The sequence below is a fragment of the Misgurnus anguillicaudatus genome, chromosome 19 (assembly GCF_027580225.2).
Source record: "Misgurnus anguillicaudatus chromosome 19, ASM2758022v2, whole genome shotgun sequence".
Classification (NCBI taxonomy): Eukaryota; Metazoa; Chordata; class Actinopteri; order Cypriniformes; family Cobitidae; genus Misgurnus; species Misgurnus anguillicaudatus.
In genome coordinates this window covers 38071112-38086964 of record NC_073355.2, presented here as the reverse complement: position 1 = coordinate 38086964, position 15853 = coordinate 38071112, and the positions used below count along the sequence as shown (strand labels likewise).

General features: G+C 43.2%; 1 protein-coding gene across 1 annotated transcript in view; it reads right to left on the bottom strand.

The window, feature by feature from the left end:
* LOC129420999 (uncharacterized) overlaps nucleotides 1-15853 on the bottom strand; it is a 59498-nt gene that overhangs the window by 11753 nt on the left and 31892 nt on the right. Inside the window, exons 4-7 of the mRNA XM_073857905.1 lie at nucleotides 7512-7781; nucleotides 6126-6170; nucleotides 5652-5747; nucleotides 4732-4833 (exon numbers count right to left, since the gene is read on the bottom strand). Coding sequence (XP_073714006.1) covers nucleotides 4732-4833; nucleotides 5652-5747; nucleotides 6126-6170; nucleotides 7512-7781 — 513 coding nt within the window. The remainder of the gene's footprint in view (nucleotides 1-4731; nucleotides 4834-5651; nucleotides 5748-6125; nucleotides 6171-7511; nucleotides 7782-15853) is intronic.

Genomic DNA, 15853 nt, shown 5'->3' with positions numbered 1-15853 from the left:
CATCTTTGACAACAGGATTCTTTATTTATGCTAAACATAGGCAAAGTGTCAAAACAGCAGTTAGACGTGTTACAGAGTATTTCTGTGCCGAATGCACTTCGCCAGGGTTCGTGCAAGTTTCGGAAAGTTTTTTCCATTACAGGTCCAGCTGACATTTCAGGAGTTTTCTATACGTATCACTTCTTTATATGGGCACTTCCCCCGGAAAACCCCGCCCACTCGTCAATCAGCGGGAGACGCTAGAACTTACAAACATTCAAATCACGCGACAGCTTTGTTTAATTTCAAACTCAACAATGGCACGAATGAAGAAGTCTGTTTTTGGATGTAAGGAGAAGAAAGTCAGCCTTATGAAAACAATGGATATAGTTTATTATCCGGGGTAGCAGCGTAGTTTTGCGTGTGTGTTTGATGCGCTGGATTTTCCCAACCGGGTAATAAGTTGCATTCGGTAAGAAAGACTTCTGTCTTATGCTGTAAATATGCGCGTGCATATTATATAAATGACACGAACATGTAGTGAATCATAAGTTAAAACAGTGTTGTATAGTGTTGCATGACTCATACTCGCTCCTCCCGCGGTAGTAACTCCTCCTTCTTAAATTTTTTGTACGTTATCGGAAAGATTCGGTAAAGCTAATCTTTCTTTTATAAATCTGATTAAACTAAAGACTCTTCGGAGATATAAAGGATGTCATACTACTCTATAGGTACTCCAGATTAACATCAGAAATGCAGAAACAGCGTGTGTTACGTGAGCTTTAAAGGTGAACTATGTAAATTTTGTGCCTGTATTAGAGATGCGCGGTTGGCGGTCACAGCCGCGGACTCCGCAGATAAACCATGGATCGGGCAGATAACGTGACGAAAAATACTATTTTAATTAAATTCGGGCGGGTGGCGGATCGACTGCTTGTTATTAGCTGTGTCCTTCTATGCGACCTTAAAAGGTGAGCACTCTGTCTTTCAAGGTGGCAGGCTCAGAAGTTCACGAAGAGAACTGAAATGAGACGGTCTAACCTTCTGAGGACCCATCATTTGCGTCACCTGTTGCACGCGCCCCCAGTAGCGCCCACCGCGCCTGTCAGCAATAAACAGCAGAGACATTTCTGACTTATTAAAATAAAAATGTAATCAGAAAAATATTAATTTATGTTAGAAAATATGACACATTGATGTAGATTAAACTATTCAACAGTATATCAAATAATCAACCTTAGAAATATACGCAAGATAAACCGAATAATATTAACACAAAACGTAACTTATAATACTAAAACAGTGACAATAAAAAGTTTTCTAATACACTTTTATTTAATAAAGCTTTTAATTGTTTGGGATAGCCTCGGCTGTTAAGGATCCATTCGTTCTATCATTAACAGCGCGGAGAAATGAGGACGCATTTTGACATAGCTCTTATCAACGCCGGCGAAGGAGGTACGTGGCAAACGCAAAAAATGAGAATTAAAAACAAAGGAAATAGAATGTCAGAAAAGGGTTGCCTGGAATAAGTTTTACAAAGTGGCAAATCAGGATGACACCAGTGCAGACTATGTAATTTGTGCGTTTAATTTAGGCTATTTATTTTTTTATTTTTGTCCCATGTGCGCCGATCGGGGACTGAGTTCACTGCTGATATTCTAGAGCTTTCTAGTCTCGCGGCTGTCATCAGCAGCTGGCTGTCATCAGCAGCACCTTGCATCGCCCAGTCAGCAGATGGTGGGCGGGTGCGGTTTTGAAAACTGGTCAGAAAAATTGGTGCGGATGAATGGCGGACGGATGATGAGTTTTGTGATGCGGTTGCGGATGAAATAATAGCCCATCCGCGCATCTCTAGCCTGTATGTAAATATGGTGTTCCCAAACCTTTCCCTGCAGGAGGTCTCATGATGACCGCTGCTGTTATAATCTTTATTTTCGCAAGTAAATTCCTTTTTTGTTTTAACATTCAAACAGACTCGGTTCTCCCCCACACTCGCGCTATGCACATTGCATATATTATTCCAGAAGTAATATGATTTGTTCTCTGTGAATAAATGATCTCTTTCACTGGGAAATTGTAGCGCAGTCAAAGTGAATTGTATTAATTATTTGCGCGCATTTTTGAATATGGTCACTTGTGGAATGAAAACTGCACGACGACAAAAAAGGTAAGACTTGTTTTTGCATTTAGCTCTGTTTTACTAAGTTTTATTTAGTGTTATAGTCTTAGTTGGTTAACTACGTGTGCTTTATCACATCATTTAAAAGTCTTTATTGTGTGTTTATTGGCGGTTGTCAGATTTGTGAAGGGATGTCACAGTATGTTTTGTTTTGATATTATCTTGTTTTAGTTTATCTGTAGCTGGAGTTGCACTTAGTTAAGAATTACAACATTTGAAAAGCATTTTAAACAATCATGATTTCTATTTTTTTCTTTCATTTGTATTGCTTCTGTATTGTTGTCAGTAAGTGTACATCCGTGCAATCAGTATGATTTTGTACAGGTTGGTGGAGTATGTACACACATAGGGCCCTATTTTAACGATCTGAAATGCAAGTGCGAAGCGCAGAGCGCATGTGACTTTGTGGGCGGATCTTGGGCGCTGTTGCTATTTTCCCGGCGGGAGAAATGAGTCTTGCGCCAGGCGCATATCAATAAGGGGTTGGTCTGAAGTAGGTTCATTATTCATAGGTGTGGTTTGGGCGTAACGTCAAATAACAGAACGCTATCCAACATTCCCTTTAAACGCAAAAGGGCGCAAGTTCCATGGCGGGTTGCTATTATTATATGAGGGATTTACCAGGGGCACGCCAGGAGCGGTTCACAGCCGAGGAGACGACGTTCTTGTAAGAGCAGTCAAAGACAGAGAAGTTGTTTTGTATGAGGATGGGAAAAACCCGCCCGAATCAGCATCGGTTAAACAGGCGTGAGAGGAAATATAGCCACAATTGTCTCATCAGCTTCGCCAAGCACTACAATCATGTCAGGAGACGGGGGGATCCCAAGCTTGCCAGCATAAATCGGGCACGCCGGGCACACAGGAGGACATCGCTGCGTCCACCCTCACCGCTGAAAGGGTTTGGGGGCTTTGAAATCAGACCCAAGAAACGCAAGCAAGGTCCAACCCCAAAGTACACTTACAAATCAAGTTCATATACATTAAGGTTTCTTATGAAAACTGTTGTGTATGTAGCAAATTATTTAGATAAAATAAACGTAATACAGCCACACAACAAACTTATGAAAATATTTTAATCGTTATGTGTATGATAATTGTTTAACGCTGCCACACAAAATAAATAAAAACTATCACCACAATGCTCACCAGTCACCACAATGATTTCCCTTATCTCATGTATTAATATTTTTTTATTGTAACAATTTATGATTTGCAAAAATAACAGTTGCATCTGTGTAGATTAGATAAGCAATGCGCGTTGTGCACACACATTATGGTCAAGCACGCGCCCTTAAAATAGCATAATGAACTACGCGCAACGCGCCACTGACTTTAGACTAGTTTTTTTTGGTTAGTAGCGCAATTGTTTTTTGAAACTGCAAAATAGCATAAGAGATGGTTTGCGCCGGAGCACGCCTCCTTTTTTGCGCTGAACCGCCTAGGGAGCGCAAGTTCATTCCCTAGTTTGCCGACGTGCGTCTGTGGAGGGAAAAACCCGCTGTGCGCCGGTGCAAAATACGAAATGATACATGCGTCACTGACAAAGTCAATTGCGCTGGGTGGAAGATAGGGCCCACAATGTGCTTTCATGGATTCGCTATTTGAGAATGGCCTTCTTGTACAAAGAAATTTACCCAAGGTTTTCGTGAAACGTCGCCACTGACTGTTTTAAGGTTGCAACAAATGCACAACTTGTTTGACACAATGACAACTTGCCTGCTGTTAGAGAATGTTTCCCAGATAATCAGCAACAGCTTTTGTTACAGAGTGTCTGTAACTTAGCCAACATACAACCTGTTCACTGACAACACGCTCAGAACAAGTAGTCTAGGCCGCGTTATATTTTCATTATCACACGATGACTGACATTTTGTCACATTAAACACACCTCCAAATAGGCTTAATCATTTTATAAGCAACTGCTTGGCAACCAAATTAAGCTTTAGCTTATTTGAAACTAGGGAACTGTTGTTGACTTAAAGATCTTTTAAAAATAATTATTATTACACTTGGTATTTCATGTTGTTGTGCAGTCATATCTTTCTTTCTTTTTTTTACCCTGGAGGGCTGGTGGTCTACGAAATTTCCCGGTAGATTATTTGGTCCCACTCCGCCCCTGATTGTGCATAATACATTTGCTGCATGTAGGGCTCAATACAGTGATGCAATTGATTAATCTTTAAGTTCTTGTTTCTTTTTTCATAAAATATTGAACACACACAAAACAATCTATTAAGTGGAAGCTATAAAGTGCTTTGAGTGCTGCAGAAAATGTAAATATAAATGGAACAAATTATTATTATTATTAAAAACAGCAATTTATTTTATAGACTGTTTCATGATTTTGTACACAACACTGGTTTAGAAGCACTTCCTGTTTCAGTTTATTGTTTTTTTGTTTGTTTTTAATTTTACACATTTAAATCCTAAAGATACATTAACATTTTGATTTATTTTTTATATGTTCTGTTTGGTTGTATTTTGTTTAACATTTTTATATTTAATGTAAAATAAAGTTAAATAGTTCATATGCCTATAAATGCATGTGATCATAATGAATAAAGACTGACCAAACTTCAGTGGAGTGTAACCTTCTTCACTTTGTTTCCGATCTGATGTCAGGCTGATGTTCTGCTGTGGACTGACAGCTGAGGGAGACCAAGAGACTTTACCTACAGAAGTCAAACACAGTCATGCTTTAAGAATATTTACTTTTAAGTTTGACCAAAAAAAGATAAAACATTAAACTTATGCTAGATTTAAGAGCATAAGTCTTTGACAACATGATTCTTTATTTACAGAACATTTTGCTTAATACTATGCTGTATTAAAGGTGAAGTATGTAAATTGTGCCTGTATGTAAATATAGCAACACCAAATAGGATCAAGAAAAATCGTGATTGTTTTAAACAGGTCTTCCAAAACACTTTAACATAACACTGCCATCTGCCAATGTCTTACAAACAAAGTAAATGCTGCACATTGGTGGTGGTTATGAAGAATCCCCCTTTCTATAAAGTGCTTTGAGTGCTGCAGAAAGCGCTAAATAAATGTAACAAATGATTATTATTATATTATTATTAAAAAACAGCAATTTATTTTATAGACTGTTTCATGATTTTGTACACAACACAGGTTTAGAAGCACTTCCTGTTTCAGTTTATTTGTTTTTTGTTTGTTTTTAATTTCACATATTTAAATCCTAAAGATATTAACATTTTGATTTATTTTTATATGTTCTGTTTGGTTGTATTTTGTTCAAATGCTGGTATAGTGGTGAAAAAACTAAAACAGGAAGTGCTTCTTAGAGCACCTGACTTAATCCCATTTAAAGGTTACAAAAGCACCACAATGTATTTAAGCAAAAGTACATTAAACTATGATAGGAGACAGAAACTAACATTACACACTTCAACTTTAAGGTTTGGACCTTCTGTGCGAATGTTTCACTGATGTATCATAGGTTTCTGTGAGGGCAGAAGATTCAAACCTTTTTTGATTTTGTACCACCACAGCAAAACCAAGAAATTGATAAAAAACAAGATGATCAGTCCAACAACCACTCCAACTATCAGACCAGAAGATCCTGAGAATGAAGAAGCAGAGATTCTTACACAACCAGAACATTTGCAAACTGGACTAATTTAATATATTATCAATCATATAATTTGGGCGGAGTGATTTGCTCGCAGCACCTGAGAAGCCCCCTGCTGAGGAGCAGAGAGTTTGGTCAGAGTTGTGCAAATCACTCCACCCAAGTAGCAGTGCTTCACCTTCTAGGAATATAGTTTCCAGTATGTATACTGTTACTGTTTCGTCACCAGCGTTTTCTTAAAAAAGTTGCCAGCCAGCGCCAGTTTAATGCCTTCCAGAAAATGTTCTTCTTTAAATATATAAACATACAATATACCAAATGAAAGAACAGACCCTCTGCTTTAAAAAAAAAAAAAACGTTTCATCCTACCTTCAGTGGTTCTTTTGTAATCAGCTTTTATATATGGGTAGGTTTCTGCAAAAACACCACATTTTTCAGCAAAAAGCAAAGATAATTCCATTTTTGTGACAGACTTTTCATAGAGATCCCATTCAGAGCGATCTTTAAAACAGACACAGACATGCAGCCGCTTGCCATAGGGCAATACTTTCGGGTTTAAAAAGTTGCGGACCTGGTGGATAATAGCGGTATTGCGGAAAACCAGAAATACTCGTCATTGGCAGGGAAGCGATTTCTCTTGATTGACGAGATATCTTGTCAATGGCGGTGAAAGAGTTAAAAGATGGCTGTGTCTCATATGACCTTGTTATTTGTACAGGGAGTGAATATACAAATCACAATATACAGTATAACTAGGAAAATGTTGCCATTATTTTGTAACTTATTTGGAGCAGTTTGCTAGCTGGAGCCATTTACTTCCAGTCTTTGTGCTAAGCTAAGCTAGCGGGGGTGCGTCAGACAGAGTTACAGCACGCACAGAGATGAGAAAGGTATGTATGGACTTATCTAACTCTGGGGGATAAGGTGAATAAGCTAAACTCCCAAAATGTGGGTGTGTTCGTTTAAGACACTTATCATTGTCACTGCCCCATTTTAAGGAATAAAATACTTTATTTAAAAATAAAAGGGCATGAACATTTAACAGATATAAAAATATGAAAATCAATTAAGTAACCTGCAGAACATCTAAACGTTAAAAAGACATTCAAACTGTTCAGCATTACTAAACTGGTAAACTACAGGTTAAAACCGAAGGGCAACCTTCCGATCTCTCTGATGAAGCCAATATTGAAGTGATTTAAACTGCAATTCATCGACTGGCCGTTAGAGGCAGGCCCCAAAAGGGAGTCAATTCCCATAGACCTACATGTTAAAATGCCCAACTTTACAGTAGAAAATTTTTACAGCCTGGTACAAAAAGTGTTTTTATAGCTAATTTTGCTGTGGGGGGGGTGAACTCATCCGTTTTAAACTATATTAAGCCTTAAAGTTCTGCATAATTAAGGGCGCGACCACTTGAGTGACAGATGAAGAGCCACTGTCACTAGAATCGAGCTAGGCGGGTGTGGTTTCAGCAACCAGCAACCTCTGCTTCACCCATGTCCAGCCTCTTTACCCATTTTCGGTTATCCGCGAGTGATTCACTGTGACACGCGGCCAAGATGGCGATGGCAGGCAACGCCTACTTTAAGCTTCAAAAACAATCTTCACAAACCAATGGGTAACATCACAGACACAGTATTGACAGTATTTTTTTACAGTCTATGGTTAAAACATAAAAAATCTAATTAGTCATTGTGAGTTGATAATGACTTTATATTGTGGATGATGATGAATACAGATAAACAGACTCACCTGATACTGTCAGTGTAACTGCATTACTGATGTCTGAGTATCGTGATCCATTGGTCTCATTTCCTCTACAGGTGTAGTTACCTGCGTCAGACTCATTAAAAGATCTGATTGTGTAATACTGTTCATACTGTTGGATGATTGAATCATCTTTATACCAGCTGTACTGCCAGCTGCTGACTCCTCCTCTATTAATGACACATATGAGATTGACAGTTTCTCCTCTTAATACATGATCACCAGGGCAAACAAACACTGGAGGTGTTTGTCTTTCTGTAAAAAGACAAACAATTCACACATGAATGTTTATTTGATTGCAAAACGTATGCTGTATCACATAACAGGTTTTAACCTCTGTAATTGTAATTACCACTTGATGTGTGTTTTAGTAAATAATGTTCATGATGCAATTTAATACTTCAGTATGTACTGTAAATGAATTTCACAAGTGAAGAAATGGTGACCTCTGATGTCAACATTCAATCACAGCACATTTTTAGGAGGGCCTTACTGATCATTTTGGCTTAATTGGTTACTACTTGAAATAATGAAATAAATGTGTAACAGAATAGGGTTATGGTGCCTCTACAGATTCTAAATATACTGTTAAAGACTTGATGATTGCGTAGTAAATCTCAAACACTGAGACTCTCAGATCTGTGGGATCCAACCAGGGGCGCCATTAGCAATGGGTCCTATGAAAGAATATGAGGTTGGGCCCAAATATGCTAATTTTCCCCTAGAGTTAAACATTTGATTTTTACCATTTTGGAATCCATTCAGCTGATCTGCGGGTCTGGCGCAAGCACTTTTAGCATAGCTCAGCATAATCCATTGATTATCCAAAGAGTTTAAATATTTTTCCTATTTAAAACTTGACTCTTCTGTAGTTACATCATGTAGTAAGACCGACAGAAAATTAAAAGTTGCGATTTTCTAGGCAGATATGGCTAGGAACGTCTCGGTTACGGATGTAACCCTCGTTCCCTGAAGGAAGGGAACGGAGACGTCACGTCGTGACCGACGAATTGGGAACTCGCATAGAGAGACCAATCAGCTTCGCTTGTATGTAAAAGAGCCAATGGATGTTGGCATGCAGTATTTGCATAATGCTGGCTCCACCCCGCCAGTCGTGATCGATGAATTGGGAATCCCTACCAAAACGCCACGGAAGGCTGTCCCTTCCAGTGCCCTGCATTAACCTTTTACCCCTTTACGTAAGTGAAACCTGGGTCTATGCAGAGGAGGCCGGTCACTGCTGTTTCAACCCACTCATTAACCACTAGGCACCACATCCGGAACACTGCGGAAGCCACATCCCATAAAGGTTTCTTAGGTGGCATATTACGATATGGAATAACCGCATAGCGCTTTCTGCATATCAAAAAATCTCTGGGGTGGCTATCTAATGAGACTACACCTATACAGAGACTGCAGACTTAAAGTCTGCTGAGGGAAAAATGTGGGATTGAATTAGCTCCAAAGACATTACACACATGGGATCCCCTGTCTAGGGGTCGCTCATATGGACGCCAAAGCTCAACACAGGTTTTCAAGAATTCATCTGATGCAAAGCCGACATCAAACGCTCCGCCACGTCTAATTATCATGGGCGTTGGAGAAAGTACCAAACTCTACCAGAAACATCTTTGGGATTTATGGTACCGGTATAACGCCATACTGGCAAGGCAAGCTGACACATGAACCTGGGTCTCCCAGTGTCTCTACCTATTAGAGGTGAGTACACAGGAGGAAACCGGTTCAACACGAACACTATAAAACCTAGTGAAGGTATTGGGTGTCGCCCAGCCCGCAGCCCTGCAAATGTCTGTCAGCGAGGCGCCACACGCCAGCGCCCAGGAAGACGCTATGCTCCGAGTGGCATGCGCCCGTAACCTGAGCGGGCACGGGAGGTCTTGCGATTGATACGCAAGGGAAATGGTGTCCACTATCCAGTGTGACAGCCTCTGCTTGGAGACAGCTTTTCCCTGCTGTCCTCCGTAACAGACGAAGAGCTGGTCTGAGGTCCTAAAGCTTTGCGTTCGGTCCACGTACAGTCGCAAAGCGCGGACGGGACACAACAAAGCTAAGGCTGGGTCTGCCTCCTCCAGGGGCAGTGCTTGCAGACTCACCACCTGATCTCTGAAAGGAGTGGTGGGAACTTTGGGCACATAGCCAGGCCTGGGTCTCAGTGTAACACTGGAGTCAGCAGGCCCGAACTGTAGGCACGACTCGTCGATCGAGAATGCGTGCAGGTCCCCTACCCTCTTTATCGAGGCCAATGCGAGTAGGGTCAAAGTTTTCATAGAAAGAAACTTGACATGCGCTGACTGCAGAGGCTCGAAGGGGTCATCCTGGAGAGACTTTAGCACCACGGACAAATCCCAAGAGGGTATGGAGGGGGGATGGGATGGATTCAACCTCCTCGCCCCCCTAAGAAACCTGATGACCAGGTCGTGCCTACCGACCGACCTGCCTGCTATAGGGGCATGGTAGGCGGAAATTGCCGCAGCATAGACTTTAATGGTAGAGGGGGACAGCCTCCTCTCCAACCGGTCCTGTAAAAAAGAAAGCACGACGCTGATCGGGCAATCCTGGGGGTTCTCTTGCTGAGAGGAACACCACTCGACGAACAGGTTCCACTTCAGTGCGTAAGCCTGTCTAGTAGACGGTGCACGCGCCGAAGCAATAGTATTTGCTACCTGCATGGGTATACCACTCAAAACCTCCGCGTCCCGTCCAAAGACCACACGTGGAGATTCCACAGGTCCGGGCGCGGGTGCCATATTGTGCCGCCTCTCTGAGAAAGAAGATCCTTCCTCAGGGGAATTCGCCAGGGAGGGGCTGTCGCGAGAAGCACCAGCTCTGGAAACCACGTCCTTGTGTGCCAGTATAGGGCCACGAGGAGGATCCGCTCCTCCTCTTCCCTGACTTTGCACAACGTTTGTGCAAGAAGGCTCACTGGGGGAAACGCGTACTTGCGAAGACCCCGAGGCCAGCTGTGTGCCAGTGCATCCGTGCCGAGGGTTCCCTCGGTCAGGGAATAAAACAGCTGGCAGTGGGAGGTTTCTGGAGACGCAAACAGGTCTGCCTGTGCTGCTCCGAATCGTCTCCAAATCAGCTGAACCATGCGGGGGTGAAGTTGCCACTGGCCGGGGCTCACCGCTCGTGATAGCTTGTCGGCCGAACGATTGAACACACCCGGGATATGAATGGCACGAAGGGACCTCAGATGCTTCTGACTCCACAAGAGGAGATGGCGGGCGAGCTGTGACATGCGACGGGAGCATACACCATCCTGACGGTTGTTGTAGGCAACGGTCGCTGTATTGTCTGTACGGACTAAAACATCTTTGCCCTGTAACTCGCTCTTGAGATGGACCAGAGCAAGATACACCATCCACAGCTCGAGGCAGTTGATGTGCCAGTGCAGTTGGGGCCCCGTCCAAACCGCACGCCCATTGTAGGTGGCACCCCAGCCCATGGCCTAGGCATCCGTGAAGACCACAGCATGCCTGGAGACCTGTTCCAAGAGCACACCTGCCCGGAGAAAGGAAGGGCCTGACCACGGCCGAAGGGTGCGACGACACGCCGGTGTGACCTGCACCCGGTGTGTGCCGCTGCGCTACAACCATCTCGGGATTCGGCCGAGCATCCAATGCTGAAGCGGTCTCATATGGAGCAGTCCGAGTGGTGTCACAGCCGCCGCCGCTGACATATGCCCCAGGAGCCTCTGAAACACTTTCAGGGGGACCGCCGTCTTGTGATCTAACGAACTCAAGCACTTGAGCATTGATTGAACACGTTCCTCTGTGAGACGTGCCGTAAGTTCGACCGAGTCCAAAATCATACCGAGATAAGAGATCCTCTGCGTGGGGCAGAGTTTGCTCTTTTCCCAGTTGACCCAAAGACCCAAGTAGGCAAGATGCCTGAGCACCATGTCCCTGTGTTCGCAAAGCTGCTCTCGAGTCTGTGCTAAGCAAGGATGCGAATGACATGTTCCCTGAGGGGAACGAGGGCACCCTCCGCGACCTTCGTGAAGACACGGGGGGACAGGGAGAGGCTGTCTGGTCGTGACCACCCTCGTGCAGGTCCCTCAGTGCCTTGGCCTGATGGACCTGGAGCAGCGCCATGGCGTGCAGGGCTGAGGCCGCTTCCCCACAGGCCCTGTAAGCAGCTCCCGTCAAAGCGGACGAGTACTTACAAGCCTGTGAGGGCAGGGACGGCTTATCCCTCCATGAGGCAGCGGTGGCTGGACACAGCTGCATCGCAACCGACCACTCCACAGTTGGGATAGCCGTGTACCCCTTGGCGGCCCCGGGGTCGAGAGTGGTGAGGGGGGAAGGCTTACAAGGCCGGCTGCAGGCGGTGAAAGGAGCCGTCCACGACCTCGTAAGCTCTTCATGCACCTCGGGAAAGAAAGGAACTGGGGCGGAGCGGGATGGACCAGCGCGAGACGCCCCGAGAAACCAATCGTCCAGGCGAGACGGTTCGGGTGGTGGAGTCCAATCCAAGCCGACCGTCTCAGCCGCCCGAGCGAGCATGGCAGCCATCTCCGGATCCGACTCGGTTTGCGCTGCAAGCCCCGATGGCGGCAGCAGGTCCGAACCGACATCTGAGAGTGACTGCCCACCCTCCGATGCTGCGACTGACATACGGTTCTCATCGGGAGAGCCGAAGGATAGATGTGGTACGCTTGGTCCACTACCTCCCTCCGAACTCTCAGCTGGCAGCGGAGCTAAAGAGTGAGAGGACCCAGAGGGTTGGTTCCCTGCGGGGAGCACTCCCACTGTCACCCGTGGCAGCCCGGAGCTCGTTGACACTGAACAGGATAAATGAAGAAAAGTAATGGATTGTCTGATGATGAACTGTGCACTGCTGCTCTTCTCACTCATTCCGAACTTAAACTATGAAGACTACTGCCACCCACAGTCTGCTCAATTCAGCGAGGGATTATTTGCGCTTAAATAGTTAATCTAAATAATTAACAATTAGATTTTACATTTTATTTTCTCCCGTCGCTTGGGCCCTGACTGCGCGTGGGCCCCTGGGCACGTGCCCATAATGCCCATTGGATAATCTGGCCCTGCATTTATACTAGGAAGTAGTGATGCGCGGGTCGTCTCGTAACCCGCGGGCCCCACGGGTAACCCGCGGGTCGGGTTGGGGCGGGTAAAGAAATTGTAACTTTAATGCGGGGCGGGTTGGGGCGGGTCATTAAAAACAAATTTAAAAAACTGATATGTTGCGTCTAATTCCCTGTAGCATATATATTAAATATTTGGGAATATATATTTTTACATTTAATTACGTTCTTTGATAAGGTTAAATTACGTAGGCCTATGTGGCAACGTAACTTCCGCAACGTAACTTGCGCAACGTAACTTGATATCCCCAAACCTTTGACGTCACGGAAGCGCCAAGCTCCCGCTGGCTGCCAGCCACAACAACAAAACAAACGGAGAATTAAAAGATGAAAGACGATCTGCAGGAGAAATTAAGGTAGGGAATTTGTGAATAGATAATACAAATGCTGCTTTTTTGTGTGGTGATCTTTTAAAATGATAAAGCCGACAAGTTCTACATGCTAAAAACACTTTAAATGCGTGGACTATACTGCATATATCTCTACATTGGATTTAGGGATGTTCAAGTTCAAGTTCACTTTATTTATATAGCACCTTTCTTAACAGCCACATGGCTGACCAAAGTGCTTCACAGTGCATCTAACATTTCACATACAAAATGCACACATACACAGTTCAATACAGTCACCACTAAAATAACAATTCTTTAAGAAAGATTAAGATATAGAAAAATAAAAAATAAAATAAAATAATGTATTCATATAAATGTATTTCTTCATTTAGCTGGTAAGAACCCCTGGGCAATCATGAAAAGGCTTGAGAAAACAGGAGGGTCTTTAACAGTGACTTAAAACTAGAGATGGAAGGTGCTGTCCTAATTTCTAAAGGCAGGGCGTTCCATAAACGAGGACCGGCTAGAGAAAAAGCACGCTCTCCTCTACGCTTGAGTCGTACACGAGGGATCGCTAGCAAAGCCTGTTCAGAAGAGCGAAGAGTTCTAATAGGAGAGTAGGGATGAAGAAGTTCAGATAAATATAGGGGAGCGGTGTTATGAAGCGACTTATAAACAAAGAGTAGAATTTTAAAATCTATTCTCTGAGAAATCGGCAACCAGTGTAAAGATTTGAGAATCGGAGTAATGTGATCACAATGTCACATTACTCTATTTTATTGAGGAGTTAAAAAAAATCCTGGAGCACATGTCGAGTACTGTTTAAAATAGCGGAGATTTAGTGAAACAAACTTGAAAGAAAATTACAATAGTATCAGAAGCATATATCAGCACAACGCTGCCTCTCTCTCTCTCTCTCTCTCTCTCTCTCTCCCTCGTTCGCTCGCTCTCGCGTGCTTCAGCTCGTGCATGAAAGCAATGTCGGAAGTTTACACGACGAAGCTGCAGCGGGCAGGCATAAGGTTTATAAAAACACATATGAGAAGAAAGGCACAGCAACTCAAAAAGACTTAAGTGTTTCACAATTACTCATAATGCCAATTTTCCCGTGGAGGCATGGAGCAGCATGAGAATACACAGTTAACTTGTGCGATCTACCGGCATTGCCTTTGCGATCGATGTATTGGACACCCCTGGTTTATCATTATCCTATCTCTATATTAATATGACCATGCTGGTTTCTATGGGTCATTGGTGTATGTTGTTGCCAGTTTACAGGGCGATGTAATCTAATGGCTGTTTCCAAGCACTCTTAGGCTGAAATAAAGCCTCTTTTTATTTACATTACAAATGCCTTGTATGTCTATTTTAATGGTCGCGGGCGCGGGGCGGTGCGGGTTGTAAAAATAGATACAGTGTTGCGGTGCGGGTTGGGGCGGGCCAAATATTTCATAAAAGCGGGACCCGCGGGTTGGAAAAAACGCCGACCCGCGCATCACTACTAGGAAGCCTAAACAGCTCCATGAATAGAGGGTATGCATTGACGTCACTTTTCCACGTGACCATGCGAGAGCTCGCCCGGTTGAGTGGCAAAACGGGAAAAACGTGCAAACAAAATGGCTGGTTTTCATAGGGGCTGCTGCGAAAATGCCAGTAAAACTGACTATTATCAGCTTAAATTTAATTTAGTTGTACTTGATAGCAGAGGTGTACAATACTTAGTTACATTAGTTACATTTTCCAAGCATTTGTGGTTTATTAGGATGTTTGCATTGGGAAAAATTTTACTTCACTACATTCTAAAGCATTTAATCATACTGTGTATTCTTTAATATTATCAGTGCTTTAAGTGGGCCGGAACGCCCCGGTACTCAGTACCGCCACTTCTAAAAATAGCTCTTGAGCGTACCACCACCTCTACGTGCGCCCAGAACGTGCTTTTAGCATACCGGAACGCTCATCTGTTTAAAAATCAGAGGTTTAATTTAATCATTTGGCTGCGCTGCCGCTTCCTAATTCGTTCCACCGAGAGCAGAGACTACATTACCCATACACCCTTGCGTTTACAAGTTAAAAGCGCATGCGTCCTTCAGTCAGTGTCAACGTGCTCTGGAGAGGTGTGTGTTTGTGTGTGAAACGCGCAACCATAGCTGCTCGGTTAAAATGAAAATACAATGAACACGTAATATGCCCTCCTTGTTGTAGACTCTGAGTAGTAAAAGAACGCCGTCAGAATCAGAGGACTCGCTGACATCCCACCAAGCCAGAATGATAGCTGCAGGTCAGACGCAAGCCTTGTAGGTACGTGATAATCTCCGCTGTCGCGGCTTTCAGTTTGGTTCCCCTCGACGCAACTTCGGATTTCCTCAGGCGATGTGCAGAAAACATTCTAGAAATTGTAATATACATTTAGTTTAATTGCTTAACTAAAAGTAAACGAAATTTCAATGAATTTGAACGACGTGCACAGTAGTTTTACCACCCGCAAAATGGAAAACAATGGGACAAAATAAATGAATTTAGAGTTTCAAATGGCCAGTATTTTGTTATTCTTGACCCCATAGACATGGTCTTGGTGTCATTTTAAAAAAAAATGTCAAGCTTTTTCTATCTGAACCACTAGTTTTAGCATTTACCATGCTGAAAATTTTACTCACATATCTACCTTTTGCACATTTTATTTATGTTCAAAAACTCTTTCTACAGCAGCTCTTTCTAATGGTATTTTTTCAAAATCCTTTTGCACATTTTATTTATGTTCAGTAGCTATTTCTAGCTCAAGCAAATCCACAAATTTATAAAAGGATTAATTATTTTTTACAAGGTCGTCTGTTGACTGCTAAATATAAAACCCCTACAATATAGGA